General features: G+C 36.7%; 1 protein-coding gene across 2 annotated transcripts in view; it reads left to right on the top strand.

Annotated features, from left to right (window-relative positions):
• The window catches only part of ndst3 (N-deacetylase/N-sulfotransferase (heparan glucosaminyl) 3), a 64,715-nt gene that overhangs the window by 27,948 nt on the left and 22,560 nt on the right, over positions 1–14,207 (top strand). For both annotated transcript variants that reach the window (XM_079852861.1, XM_079852860.1), the window contains one exon: positions 3,879–4,007. In XM_079852861.1, the coding sequence (XP_079708987.1) occupies positions 3,879–4,007 (129 nt within the window). The remainder of the gene's footprint in view (positions 1–3,878; positions 4,008–14,207) is intronic.

Genomic DNA, 14,207 nt, shown 5'->3' on the forward strand with positions numbered 1-14,207 from the left:
GTGCAGGATTCTGCCCTCGTGTAATGTCCTAAACCTTTCTTCTGTGGAACACAAATGGAGATGTTGACATTCTGCCTAAAATCTCCTCAAGAAAGAAAGTCATACATATACATTTGGAACAAGGAATGAGGTACAGTAAATGATGAAATACAGAAGTAAAATTTTGCATATATAATGATAGATAATCATCTCTTGAATTCATTTTATTTGTCTTACCTAACTGGCAAATCGGGATTTTTTTTTAGGTCAAAGCATAAACTTGATTAAATTTAGTTAGATTTATGCTTGAAATAAGAAAAAGCTATTTGCCATTGGGGTTAAAAAAAGAAACAACTTTTAATAGTTTTTGCAATTTTAAGCTGTTTAGATATTTTAGGGGGAAAAAACTGATTAAGAAAATGAGTTCTTAAAATGCAGTGCAATATCTTTCATAACTCTTATGAAACAGCAAGAATTAATGCACCCGTTATTTGATTCTTACGAACACTTGTGACTTTTTATTTTTTTATTTCAGAGAAACAAATTAGAGTACTCTCTTTTGTTAGAACACCAGCCCACTACAACATGTTCTATTCTTTGTTCTTTCTAGTGAATTGGAGATGTGTCACTTTTTCTCATTCACAATACAAAAGAACAAGCGTTGGCAGGCCTAACTCGTTTCACGTGCAATTTAGCTATCATCATCTTAAGCTTTTTTAAGAGTGTTTTGAATCTAGCTAAAGGCAGATATTTTAGAGCAGGTGTTAGTGAGCACAAATCCCTAGCTTTTTTATTTAGAGGATGCACCGAAAAGGTTTTGGGTCAGTTGTTCGGACACCTGCGGCCTAATTAATGGCCTCCTCTGTGTGAGCATGACAGGTCTCAGATCAGAGATCCAGAGCGCTGAATGATGAGTGTGGATACATGGAGCTTAAACATGAGCTATGAAGCATGTCAGACTGTTACAGGCTCCGCAATACAGCAAGCCGACAACTCGCCATAGAACTATTTGCTCCTTTCACAAACCACCACAATAATATACTGACAGGGCAAGTTACATTCAGTGAGAAGAAAGAGCAGGGGAGGTGGGTGGCAGAAAAGTGAACGGGAAGGACAGAGCACATGAATAGAGTCTCATAAATTCCCCAGGCGTTCTGGTGGGACAGGCAGTTTAGTGTGTTTGCACTGGAATTGAATTTTAGGAGATGGAGTAGATTAAAATATTAAATCAAGGCCATATGCGTGCAATACAATTGTGCTGCGCCCCTCAAGTGTGTGTGCGTAGTTTCAGCTACGGAACACGTTTAGTTGAGAGCACGCATGCCACACAATACTCTGCAATAAAACACAGAGAGAGATGTTAAAGCGGGAAAAGCAATTAGGTTTAAGTTAGATGGAAAGATTGGACAGAGTCCCAAAGATCTGTTCCAGCTCAGTCAAGCAGTCCGAAAACAAGCATATGGGTGATGAAAGCTCTTATCAGTGCATTAGAGACCAGTGTGTTAGTGGGTATGTTAATGTAATATATTTTGCTGTTTTAGCAGTTTGCTGGAGGAGTCTAGCTGCCTCTCAGATATTTACACACTGTTACAGTGTTGAGAAATGGACTCTGTTGCTCCTTGCAAACTCTCAACCTGTCTGTCTGCCACACACAGAGCAAGGATGTTGGACATAGAGTACATTATACAATTCAAAAGATGTTTTCGAAAGTGTCCTATGTAATACTGTGAAATATTGTTAATATTTAAGATAAACTTTGTTCTATTTTCATATATTTTAAATATACATTATATATTTTATAATGTAATGTACTGTGGAAAAGCCATTGAAAAAGCTGAATTTTCAGTAGCAATTACTCCGTTGTTAAGTGTCAGATGATCCCTCAGAAATCACTCTAAAATGCTGATTTGATGCTCAAGAAACATTTCTTATTATTATTCATGTTGAAAACAGTTGAGGCTTAATATTTTTTGGAAACCATGTTGCAAGGATTCAAGGACAACAGTGAATGATGACCTGAATTTCAGTCGATCTGAATGACGACCTGAATTTCTCAGTCAAAGCTATTTTATACATTCAGAACACTTCAGAGGCACAACGTAGACTACATTTTTTGATACTTTGGTATCCTTATATTGAAACCTGAATGCCTCAGTCAACATTTTTTTTGTAATTACATATAAAAGAGCTATTATTTTGTCAAAATACAAACATATAACATGTTTTACTGTAGTTGGAGAAGTACCCTAGAGAAAAAGAGACAGAGCTTTTCTGTTGTTGTCAAGAAGTAATTTTGTCACATTGAGTCACAGTATGTTTCTTATTCTCTTTTCTGCTTGTCTGTCTTTGCCTGTTTGGCACATATTTTATTGAAACATTCAGCTTTTTCCCACTGAGAAATGATTCTGTTTTCTTTGACTGATTCAGACAGGAAGTGAATGGATGAATATATAAGTTGTCTCCATGCAACACCTGAATACAGATACACTGACATGAGACCTAATAAAAAGTTATGTTTAAAACTGAAACTGGGAGTATTACATGATAAACGTCACAGAGGTTTATAAATTTACCATAAGAATATTATTTTTTTAGAATACAAAGCAGGGTTTGAACTAGGGATGTCCCGATCCGATCACATGATCGGAAATCGGGCCCGATCACGTGTTTTCAGACTCGATCGGAATCGGACGTTACCTCCCGATCAGGACTCGGATATATATATATTCTCATTATTTTTTAACACATCAATATTTATGCGGTGGCACAGAGTTACGCCGGTTTCACATTGCACGCGTTAGTAAGCAGCGCAGGAGCAGTGCGTATGGTGAGCAGGAGCAGGACACGTGCGTTTTGCTTTCACACTAGCAGCGTTTGTCACGCGCGGCTGAACCGCGGGTTGTGTAGGCTACAGACAGAGTAGGCTACTCCATAATGGATAAGTTGGCATTGCTTTTTTTCGTTTTCAAATACATTTAAGAGAAAAGACTTGTCAAGAAGCTTATTTTATTAATAATTTCATTTATATAACTTTTGTTTCATCTTTGATTTTATTGTTATGGCAACAAGTTTGTTTTTGGACATTTGTTTTCTTTTTAAATTGCTGTTGGTCATTTGATTGACTGTTTAAAACACAATAGATATCATCAATGCACTTTTTGGATAAAACTGCGGTGTATTTTGGCCATGATCAATGTATTGTCACTTTAATTCAGCAAAAGCGGCGCAGCAAAAATAGACTCGGGGCCGAAACGATCGCGGCACTGCTGCTTCTGCTCTGCTACTACACACTGCCGCGCCGCCTCTGCGCGCGGTGTGAATGCTCTAAAGCCTGGTTTAATCTGGTAACATGGGCGGCGAAAAAAAATACGCACTGCACGCTCTGCTAACAGTGCAGTGTGAAACCGCGTAAGAGTTAGGAGTGCAGTTCCTAAAAGCACATTACTGGCTTTGTAAACACTGTAGCACTTTTATTTTTTATTTGTTTACATGCCTGCCGGGTATTTTAAGTTGAGGTGCTATTTGTTTATATATTAGACTTTTTTATATTTACTGTTGCACTAAAGTCCAAAAGTGAAGAATTTATGTATTACTTGATTGTTCAAGCTACCTCACAGAAGTGCTCTGTTTGTTAACAGAGTTGTTGAATGTTAAAATAAGGTGAATTAAATAAAAAATAAGGAACATCCTGGATCTGTTTTTTCGCTCTTCTTTATTCTTTTTTTTATGTATTAAGTATCGGATCGGGACTCGGTATCGGCAGATACTCAAAATCAAATGACTCGGACTCGGACTCGAGGGCAAAAAAACCTGATCGGGACATCCCTAGTTTGAACTGTGTTGACTACAAACCTTTGTAGTCTAAAACTCTTTGTGTGTGTGTGTTTGTGTGTGAGCAGGTGCTGCCCCGTCAGACATGCGGCTTATTCACACACACCATCTTCTATAAAGAATATCCAGGAGGCCCTAAAGAACTGGACAAAAGCATACGAGGAGGAGAGCTGTTTCTGACTGTCCTGCTCAACCCTGTAAGTGTAAAACACACAGGCACACACATACTGCTATTCCCTGTTGTCTCTGCTCATTTCATCCTATCAGCCTGCTGTATTGTTTTTCTCTGTCTTATTCTGTCCTCATGCCCCCCTCCTTTCTCTCGCTGGGTTTCCATGTTAGTGTTGCTTATAGATTTGTTCTCCCAGCATGAATCACTGTTCTTATGTTGAAACTCTGCCCTGCTTGAATCAGCAGCGAAATGAAAAACAATAGTGTGTATACTGTCGTGTACTATGTGTGCTGTGTGTTTATACATTAAATCAGTGCTTCTCAACTAGTGGGTTACGACCCAAAATTGAGTCACAGGTCTGTCCTGATAGTGTCATAGACCGCAGGAACAAAATAATGCATCTAACCATATGGCAATACATAGTTTGGGTAGCAAAAAGGGGTTATTAAATTTTAATAGAAAATGCTTCCCATGGCAAAGGTCGTGCATGCAATTTTGGGACAAATCTGTGTTGTACTTATGTACTATGATCAGATTTGTTGCTGTGTTGAGTCTATTGTTGATATTGTTAAACAAAATTATAACTAAAACTATTACAAATCATTTTCAGTAATTGGAATAAGACTGAAATAAAATAAAATAAAATAAAATAAAAATATTAAATGAAAAAAAACGTAGTAATAGTAATAAAAGTAATAAAAATAACACTGAAAAAATACAGCTAAATAGAAAAAAGCTAATACAATTTTGAAAAAAGCACATAACAAAATGACTAAAATGAAACTACAATTAAAATTAAAGCTGAAAATATAAAAATGTAATTAAAAATGTTAATAAATACTATAATAGTATATAAATACTACTAAAATAACACTGACTGAGTCGCCACTGGATGCTTAAAGTCCTGAAGAACAGCTGTGGAGCATTAATGTATACTGTAGATTGACTGATGGATGGATACTGTATTGTGAATGGCTAACATCCTGTGCTGCCTTTATGTGTATAAGGTAAGAAAATGTAATGTTTAAAAAGTCATACTCTGGATGTTTGTGTGTGTGAAGAAATCATCCATGTGTATCTTCTCCTTTTGCTAAAGGCAATTTCTAAGGGTTGACTCATTCCCATGATACTGCACTGACCTGAAAAACAAGCTGAATGTAATCAGAGATTGTGTGTTCTCATGTTCACAAAGATCCTGGTCATCTGCTTATACCAGCAATAATAAACAACCCACAGACACAAATAGAGAGAGGGTGGGTGAAAGGAACATAAGGAGATATGGAGGTGTGAAGATGTAGTATATTGTATTCACTCTGTGTGGAATAAGATTGTTCACTTCACACTTACCTTGCCAAAGCCTATAATGTGTGATAGTGTGTTAATAGTGTGATAAGTGTTTGTCTGTGTGGTTGTCTGAATAAAAGAGGATCCGATGAGAAAGAGATACTGAGAATAATTTCTCTTTTTGGCTTTTTGGTAGTGTGGATCAGTGCACTATTTACTTGTATATTGAATTTATATTTTAAATTCAGCATCATAAGCCAGTTACTATCAAATTTTTGCCATCAAACTTTTTTGTCCAATTATTTTCTATCAGTGATTTGAATTAAAATTGAAAAATACAGTCTTCCCTTTTAATTTTTACATTATAATGTATTTTTTTTAATATATAAATCTTTAATTTTTAGTTAATTTTTAGTTTATTATTTTATATATTATATTGTATTATATTTGTATTCTTTTATTTTTTATGGTGAATGTGGATTATTTTAATCATGGATTATTTTGTGAATGAGAAACAACTTAAAATTTTAGAATGAGAGGCTTGTTGTATATCACAGGCCTGTTGCATGAAGCTCGCTGAACAAACTTTCAGAGTTCGCTGAACAAATATGAGTTTCAGAATAAATTTAGTGTAATAATCAGGGGCTGGAGTGTAGGTTCCAGGTATGCCGATGTCTTTTATTTAGAAATTTTTACTTCCAGTTTGTTACGTCACTTGGTATAGGTGCATATTACCTGTAGTTTGCGTATGGATAGCATGGAGGAAGGGGGTGAGTAGCTGGGAGGCTCACTTTCTGTTTGTCGTTGCATATTTTCTTATTTTACCGTCATCATTCAACGTACTGCTGTTCTCTTCATTATTACAATAAACCACCTGGATTTGCAGTTGAAACGCGTCAGCTTTTACTCCCTCTACTCAGTCTTTTAGCGGAGACTGGCTGTCGCTATATTTAGAGTTGACAAAAACATACAAACGCTCGGTATAAATGTTCTCTGTCAAACCAGGGTTTGATCTAGAGTTTGCATTTAACTCTATAAATCTTAGTATATCAATGCATGTGAATCAACTTAATTTAAATAATAATTTATACACGTTTACAAACAACTTAAAAAATACACGTAAGCTTAGTCAGTTTAAAAGCTTTATATATTACAGTTTTTCTCAATCGATTTGACACATTTCTCCTAATGAATGTAGTTGCTCTCAAAACAATTAACACAGCTCTAAACACATTCTTACGTTGGCCCAACAGTTCAATTATACTGCATAATGAAGCACTGCATTTTATTCTAGTAATGCATTTATCAAAAATGAATAGTAACATCAAAACTACAAGTGTGTTCTCTGTAGATTTGATAACAAATTCAGCTGTAGATGGGTCATTGACGAATAAAATTAAAAAAAATTAAAATTAAAAGTGTAAAAAAAAGAATGGAGATATAACTATATTTGAAACCATTTTTTTAGTTTACCTAGGTGTTAACAATAAGATTTTGTGGTTTGTACAATCAATTAACACTGTTTTTTGTCATTTTTTACAAAATGGAAAAAATGTCACCAAAAAAGTCATTCGGTTTAACCACTGATTTGAAAGTTAAAAACTGATTTGACATTGATGTTGAGATAGTATATAGTGTGTACCACAGAAGAAATATTTAAAAAAATTATCACTGATCTCATAAATGTAATAATTTATTGGACTACCCTAAACACTCCAACATATTCAAGTAAAACATTGCACAGGGAAAGGAGAAAAGGGGAAATGTAAAAAAAAGAGCCTTATCTGCTTTATATTTGTATTATTGTAGTTCCTTTAGTTATTAAAAACAATATTATTACATTTAAATATTTACTATATCGTTTTTACCGAATGACCTTTTGACACTTCAAAATCTTTAAAATACCTTTATATGTAGTAAAATATAATTAAAACCTTTTGGATTCAGTAAAAGAGATCAAGTTGTACTACCTTACATACTTTGGATGTTATATATTTGTTTTTTTATTATAATTAAGGCCTTTGGACAAAAAAAAATGACCCGTCACGTCATTGACCCAGATACACAAATACATGAATGAAAATACATGTTTTTCGTGTTCTTTAATAGTATTCTTCAAAGTTCTTTAATGACGAATTTAGTTGTATAACGATGAATTTTAACCCCCCAAAAATACAATTAAATAAATAAATAAATGCGCCTTTTTTCAATTGTTTTCCTATGGCAGTGAGCGTTCTGCGCGCTGTTTATGCGCCTGCTGCGCCTCACGTTTTTGCAGTTGAAAATAAAGCAACTCCGAGCGGAAAAAGCGCCCGACGTCATTGCTTTTTTTTCCACTGTCCAATCGAATGAATGGAGAGGCGGGCCTTCCGTTTTAGTGACGAAAGCTACAGTTGCTTGAACGCCCGGAGAGTGCGATGATGGAGGATAATCTTGTGGTGCTCTCGCGGGTTACCAGGAGCTTAACGACTTCACGAACCGTAACTACCACAATGTTAACAGAAAGTAAATAAAGTTAATAAAAGGCTGATTTGACGTTTACTTGACTGACAGGACAGCTGTTTCAGTGGTTGCCTAGCAACATAAAAAACGCAGCGCACTGCTCGTGCTGTGTGATGGGGCAGTGCTGTGTGCCTCACGTTTTCGAACCTGAAAAACGCGTTAGGTGTGATCGGGGCCTTACTTGGTTGTAAGGGTTGTGATCATATAATTTCCATCTTCAAGAGGCGAATATGCTGGAAAGAAAACCATCCTGAAATGTGGGTGATGCTCAAACCACTCTTGCAGCAGTGCTGAAGGGTTAAATTGGAAATTGTCCCAAGCAACTACAGAATTTCACTCAATTTGCTCCTAATCACCCTGCGGAAAGCGGATTTCATTGAGGGAGAATAAAATGTAGAAGCTTTTCTGTGTTGTGTGTCCTCAAGACAGCGCTGTGCCACAACACCATTGGATTGCAGCACTTGTTGTCCAGGGACATTGACTGTGGCACAATGTTTATATTGGGCTAAACTCTCTGTCCAGCTTCCCTCAAGGAAAGACCTTAATTTATGACATGGTCAATTAGGGTGGCGCTGATTTCATTTGAAACCTGTCTCTACCCTATCCTTCTATCTGTCCTTCCTCCTCTTACACCTTGCTCTTCCTTTCCCCTCTGTCCATGTCTTATATTTTCTTCTCTTGCTCTTTGGACTAATACCATTGCCTTCCATTCTACCATCTCTTCACCCTCTACCCCTCTTTCTACATCCTCAGCTCTTCTTGCTTCTCCTAAATCCTCAACTCTTCTTGCTCCATCTCCTCTTCCTATACCATCTATTCCTTTCCCCTCGTCTCTTTCTACCTCTTCCACTGTTCCTCTCCCTCTCAATATTACCCTTCCTCTACCCTCTCCAAAATCTCCCACTCTTACATTTCTTCCTTTTCCCATTCTTCTTTTTCTTGTCATTTTTCTTTTCCCCTTTTATAGTTTTTGTAATTGAGATAGCTGTGTAAACAATTAGGAAATTTGCATTCGCTGTGTTGTGTGTGACTACCTAATTTATTTATTAACGATATTTATTGGGGCTAATTGAGAACGTTCCAAGTCCAACTGAGAATTTAACAAATAGCAGAGTTGTGTTTGTTGTGTTTGGGGAAAATGGTGCACAATTGATTGGGATTTTTGTAAAACCAATAAAAAGAGCTGCAATTGTTGTAATATATACACTTACCGGCCACTTGGGTACACCGGTTCAACTGCTCGTTTACGCATATATCTAATCAGCCAATCACATGGCAGGAACTCAATGTATTCAGGCATGAAGACATGGTAAAGACCATCTGCTGAAGTTCAAACTAAACATCAGAATGAGGAAGAAAGGTGATTAAAGTGACTTTGAACATGGCATGGTTGTTGGTGCCAGACAGGCTGGTCTGAGTAACTGCTGCTCTTCTGGGATTTTCATGCACAACCATCTCTAGGGTTTACAGAGAATGGACCGAAAAAGAGAATTTATCAGCAGTTCTGTGGGTGAAAATGCCTTGTTGATGCCAGGGTCAGAGGAGAATGGCCAGACTGGTTTGAGCTTATAGAAAAGCAACTGTAACTCAGATAACCACTCGCTACAACTGAGGTACTGTAGGCAGAAAAGCATCTCTGAACACGTCGAACCTTGAAGCAGATGGGCTACAGCAGCAGAAGATCACACCGGGTTCCACTCCTGACGCTACAGTTCGCATGGGCTTACTAAAATTGGACAATAGAAGATTGAAAAAAACATTACCTGATCTGATAAGTCTCAATTTCTGCTGCAATATTCAGATTATATGGTCAGCATTTTGCCTAAACAACATGAAAGCATGGATCCATCCAGCCTTGTATCAATAGTTCAGGCTGGCTGGTGGTGTAATGGTGTGAGGGATATTTTGCGGGCACACTTTGGACCCCTTACTACCAATTGAGCATCGTTTAAATGCCACAGCCTACCTGAGTATTATTGCTGACCATGTCCATGCCTTTATGACCACAGTGAACCCATATTCTGATGGCTACATCCAGCAGAATAACGCACCATTTCACAAAGCTCAAGTCATCTCAAACTGGTTTCTTGAACATGACAATGACTTCACTATACTCAAATGGCCTCCACAGTCTCCAGATCTCAATCCAATAGAGCACCTTTGGGATGTTGTGGAACTGGAGATTCGGATCAGGGATGTGCAGCCAACAAATCTGCAGCAACTGTGTGATGCTATCATGTCAATATGGACCAAAATCTCTGAGGAACTAAAATCAATAATTAAATGTTAATTAATATGATATTATAATTATATATAATTACAATCCACTTAATATAAATATATGATAAATAACTAGCGGCAATGCTAAATGTTTCGTGTGGTAATTATTGAATGCGTTGAATGCGGAGACTGGAATGCAGGTAATATGAGGAGGAGGTTGTGTGGTCATGACTTTAGAGTCCGGATTCCATGTCTAGTAAATTAAACATGAGTCTTTCATCTCCAAGCAACACTTCCTGTCCAATCAGAACATCACACTGAATAAAGGAAGATAAAGCAGACAAGATTTAGATTCCTTTGTGGATCTTGTTTGAATATTCTTCTACAATAAGCATCCAAACTACTATTGTGCTTTAAAAGTGCTGTGAGAGTTCTGTAGATGCACATTACCAGGAACATGATCACACTTCTGTCTTTCTACATTAAACTCAAACCCATCACATACATACATTAATCTGACCGTAGGCTTTTTGATTTATTCATCACAGCCACATTCTTCTGTGTTAAAATGAATCACTGTTAACATGAAGACACAGCACTACTTATTAATGACATACATCACTCTTTTCTTCTCTTCGTTCAGTAGCATCGATTAAGCATTTTATGGCAGTGATAAAATTGTTATTATATTGAAAAAAAAACATTAGTATAACATTGATTGAAGTGAAAAAGAAAAAAATTCCGCCATGCCTTGTGCCTTCTTTGTCTCCTTGTCCAGAGGGCTTTAATGGAAACTCATTTATCTGCCCATTCATTATTGAGGTCCTCTCTCTGAAATGAGGTGTGTGTGTGTGTGTGTGTGTGTGTGTGTGTGTGTGTGTGTGTGTGTGTGTGTGTGTGTGTGTGTGTGTGTGTGTGTGTGTGTGTGAGAGAGAGAGAGAGAGCTGTGCTTTACTTTGCTTGAGAACATCAGGTTAACAGAGCATAACGTAAGGGGAGAACACTGTTTTTGACACTCCATTTTACCCTCGTTCATGCCCATTATTATCATCATCATGTTGCTATTGTAATGCAATTGCACTGTAAAATAAAAATAAAGTGTTTCACATTAAGTATAGATTAGTAAAATTACAGTTCTTATTTCTGTCTTAATTTCTTTACTTGCAAAAGTTGAAGATTTCAATTTGGTAGAAAACTGCAGGGAGACCTTTAAGCTTCTGTGACAACAGGTTTACAAACACTTCTCATAATAAATCTAGTAAAATGCTGTAATCATCTGTCCACAAAAACGTTGGAAATTATGTGAATGCGAAAATACGAATGAATGTGAATGAGCACAGCTGGTGTTGGATCAAATATTGGATCATGAGCTTCTCACGTGTAAATGGAAACAGTGCCTTGCTTCACTCTGAAACACGCAGCACAACAGACTATATACTTATTAAACACCGTTTGTGCGATTGGATAAGCCCAATAAGACATTTCATAACTTAGATTTTAGTTCGATTTATACAGTGCTATGCATAAGTTTAGACACCCATGCTAAAGTTGACTAAAAAGAGGAATAAAAAATCATCTTTTGGAAATTGAACTTAATGCCTTAATTAAAAAAATTAGGAAAAATCCAACCTTTAAGGACACCAATTTTCTTTGTGAATGAATAATGTATCGTAAATAAATAAATGTTCTTCCTTAAAATACAGGGTGCATAATTCCCATAGAGGCAGGCAGATTTTTATTTTTAAAGGCCAGTTACTTCATGGATCCAGGATACTATGCATCCTGATAAAGTTCCCTTGGCCTTTGGAATTAAAATAGCCCCACATCATCACATAGCCTTCACCATACCTAGAGACTGGCATGGTTTTATTTCAGTTAGCCTAATAGCTGGTTTGATTTGCATTGAGAGATGATCTTATGGAAAGTACTCCATGCCAATCTCTAGGTATGGTGAAGGCTATGTGATGATGTGGGGCTATTTTAATTCCAAAGGCCAAGGGAACTTTATCAGGATGCATAGTATCCTGGATCCATGAAGTAACTGGCCTTTAAAAATAAAAATCTGCCTGCCTCTATGGGAATTTAACATAGGGGTGTCCAGACTTATGCACCCTGTATTTTAAGGAAGAACATTTATTTATTTACGATACATTATTCATTCACAAAGAAAATTGGTGTCCTTAAAGGTTGGATTTTTCCTAATTTTGTAATTAAGGCATTAGGTTCAATTTCCAAAAGATGATTTTTTATTCCTCTTTTTAGTCAACTTTAGCATGGGTGTCTAAACTTATGCATAGCACTTTGTAGATAGGGGTGTGCCGGTTTCAGAATTGGTGATGACGGTTATGACGTGAGTCAAATGTGACGGTTTGTAACAAAACCGTCGTCGGGGGGGGGGGGGGGGGTTGCGACGTTCGTCTGTTATAGGACAACTTAGTTTGAATAAAATTAATATTTGTGTAATGTTCAATGTTGTTATCAATAGAGATACGCGGATGGGGGTATTAGTTCATCCGCAACCGCATCACATAACTCATCATCCGCACCAACGTTTTTTGACCAGATTTCAAAGCCGCACCTGCCCGCCATCCGCTGATTGTTTTGCGGTCTATGGACGATGCAATGCTCTGCTGATGCGAGCCGCAAGAAAGCCCTTGTCTGTTCTAGAAAGGATGCAGCAGAGATATTTAATGCTAATGGATGAGGCATAGGCCTACGCTGAGTTTCATTCATTTACGATGAGATGCACTCTAGTTCAACTTCACAATGCAATGCAAGTGAACGCGGCGCATCGGAGCCTCCATGTCACGGTTATTATATTGTCTCCTATATTTACTTTCCTATAATACATGCAATTGGTTGATGAAACATTTATTAAAATTAAGATGCAATTTGTACAAAACGAAATTCGCTTTAAAGAAAGGCTTTCTAAGCAAAACTTCCAAAATCATGTCTGACAAAACTTCCAAACTTCATTAAGTGGTAAAAACCATGTCTCTCGATTGAAAAAGTTCATTGCTAATGTTTATTATTGCAAATGTTTTTCATTTGTTTAATAAATCTCATAATGATGGCACATCACTATATCATAGCTTTTATTTCTATCTCAAATGATTGGCGGTCGGACAGGGGTTAGGCTACTTCGCAAAGAATCAAATAGGCCTACAGTTGGAAACGACATAGACTATTAATAACACAGACTGTTAACAATTGTTTTTAATTAGTATTTAAACATTCTCTATGATAAAAAAATGTTTGTAAAAAATATTTTAATAACACGGTTTTGGTGGTTATAGAGTTGTAATGACGGTGTTCAACTATAACCGTCGGTCTCACGGTTATATACTAACCGTCACACCCCTAACTCTGTAGATGCTTTGCGAAATCGAAGGCGATAGACATTGTGATCTTTGCGACTTCAGTGATCTTTTATGTTATTATGAGAAGGCTAAAAATATTCTTCCAGGTAATTAATTGGAAACACTGTGGTCTTTATAAACTTACATAAAAAATAATTCTTAAAAGATTTTTATTTTTCACGGAAAAACAAATATTGGAGACTAAAGCAACATGAGGGTGATGAATTAAAAATAATTGGTGAGCTATTCCTTTAAGAGCAACACAACAAATTCAGCTGACATCATTATGTATGTTGATGTCAACTTTCAATTATCCTGATAATGGATAATTGTCAAAGAACTTGTGAGAGACTGAGAGAAAGAGAGACTATAATCGGAACTAAACAGTTTGTACAAGAAAAGGAAAGATGTCCAATCAGAGAAAAGGAGAGAGGGAGTATAAGTTTGTTTGTGTCTGAGTGAAAGAGAGACTGTATAAAGGACAGAAAGAGAGAGAGAAATGATTCTTGAGGCTGAAATTTTCCAGCTGGACTCTCCTGTTAAATGAGCCGATGGGGGGGGGGGAGGTGTCTGTGTCTGATTTTGAGTCTTATTAAGCTACGCTTGCTTAGAGAAAGTTAGAGTATGATACAAACACCAAGATGGTTGTCCAGCACCACTGTTTCTGAATATATATTAAAAGTATCATTCAATACATTTAGCAGTGAAAAATCAGCTGTAGGTTACACATCAGAATATACAAACATGAAAATTCTCCCATTCTTGCATTCCTGAATTGTTAAACCTTTTTTGGGGGCAATGCAAAAGCATGAATTTTACCATTTTTAATCATGAAGTTACACTGGACTGAAGCTTTCAAC

The sequence above is a fragment of the Squalius cephalus genome (genome assembly GCF_949319135.1).
Source record: "Squalius cephalus genome assembly, chromosome: 2".
NCBI lineage: Eukaryota > Metazoa > Chordata > Actinopteri > Cypriniformes > Leuciscidae > Squalius > Squalius cephalus.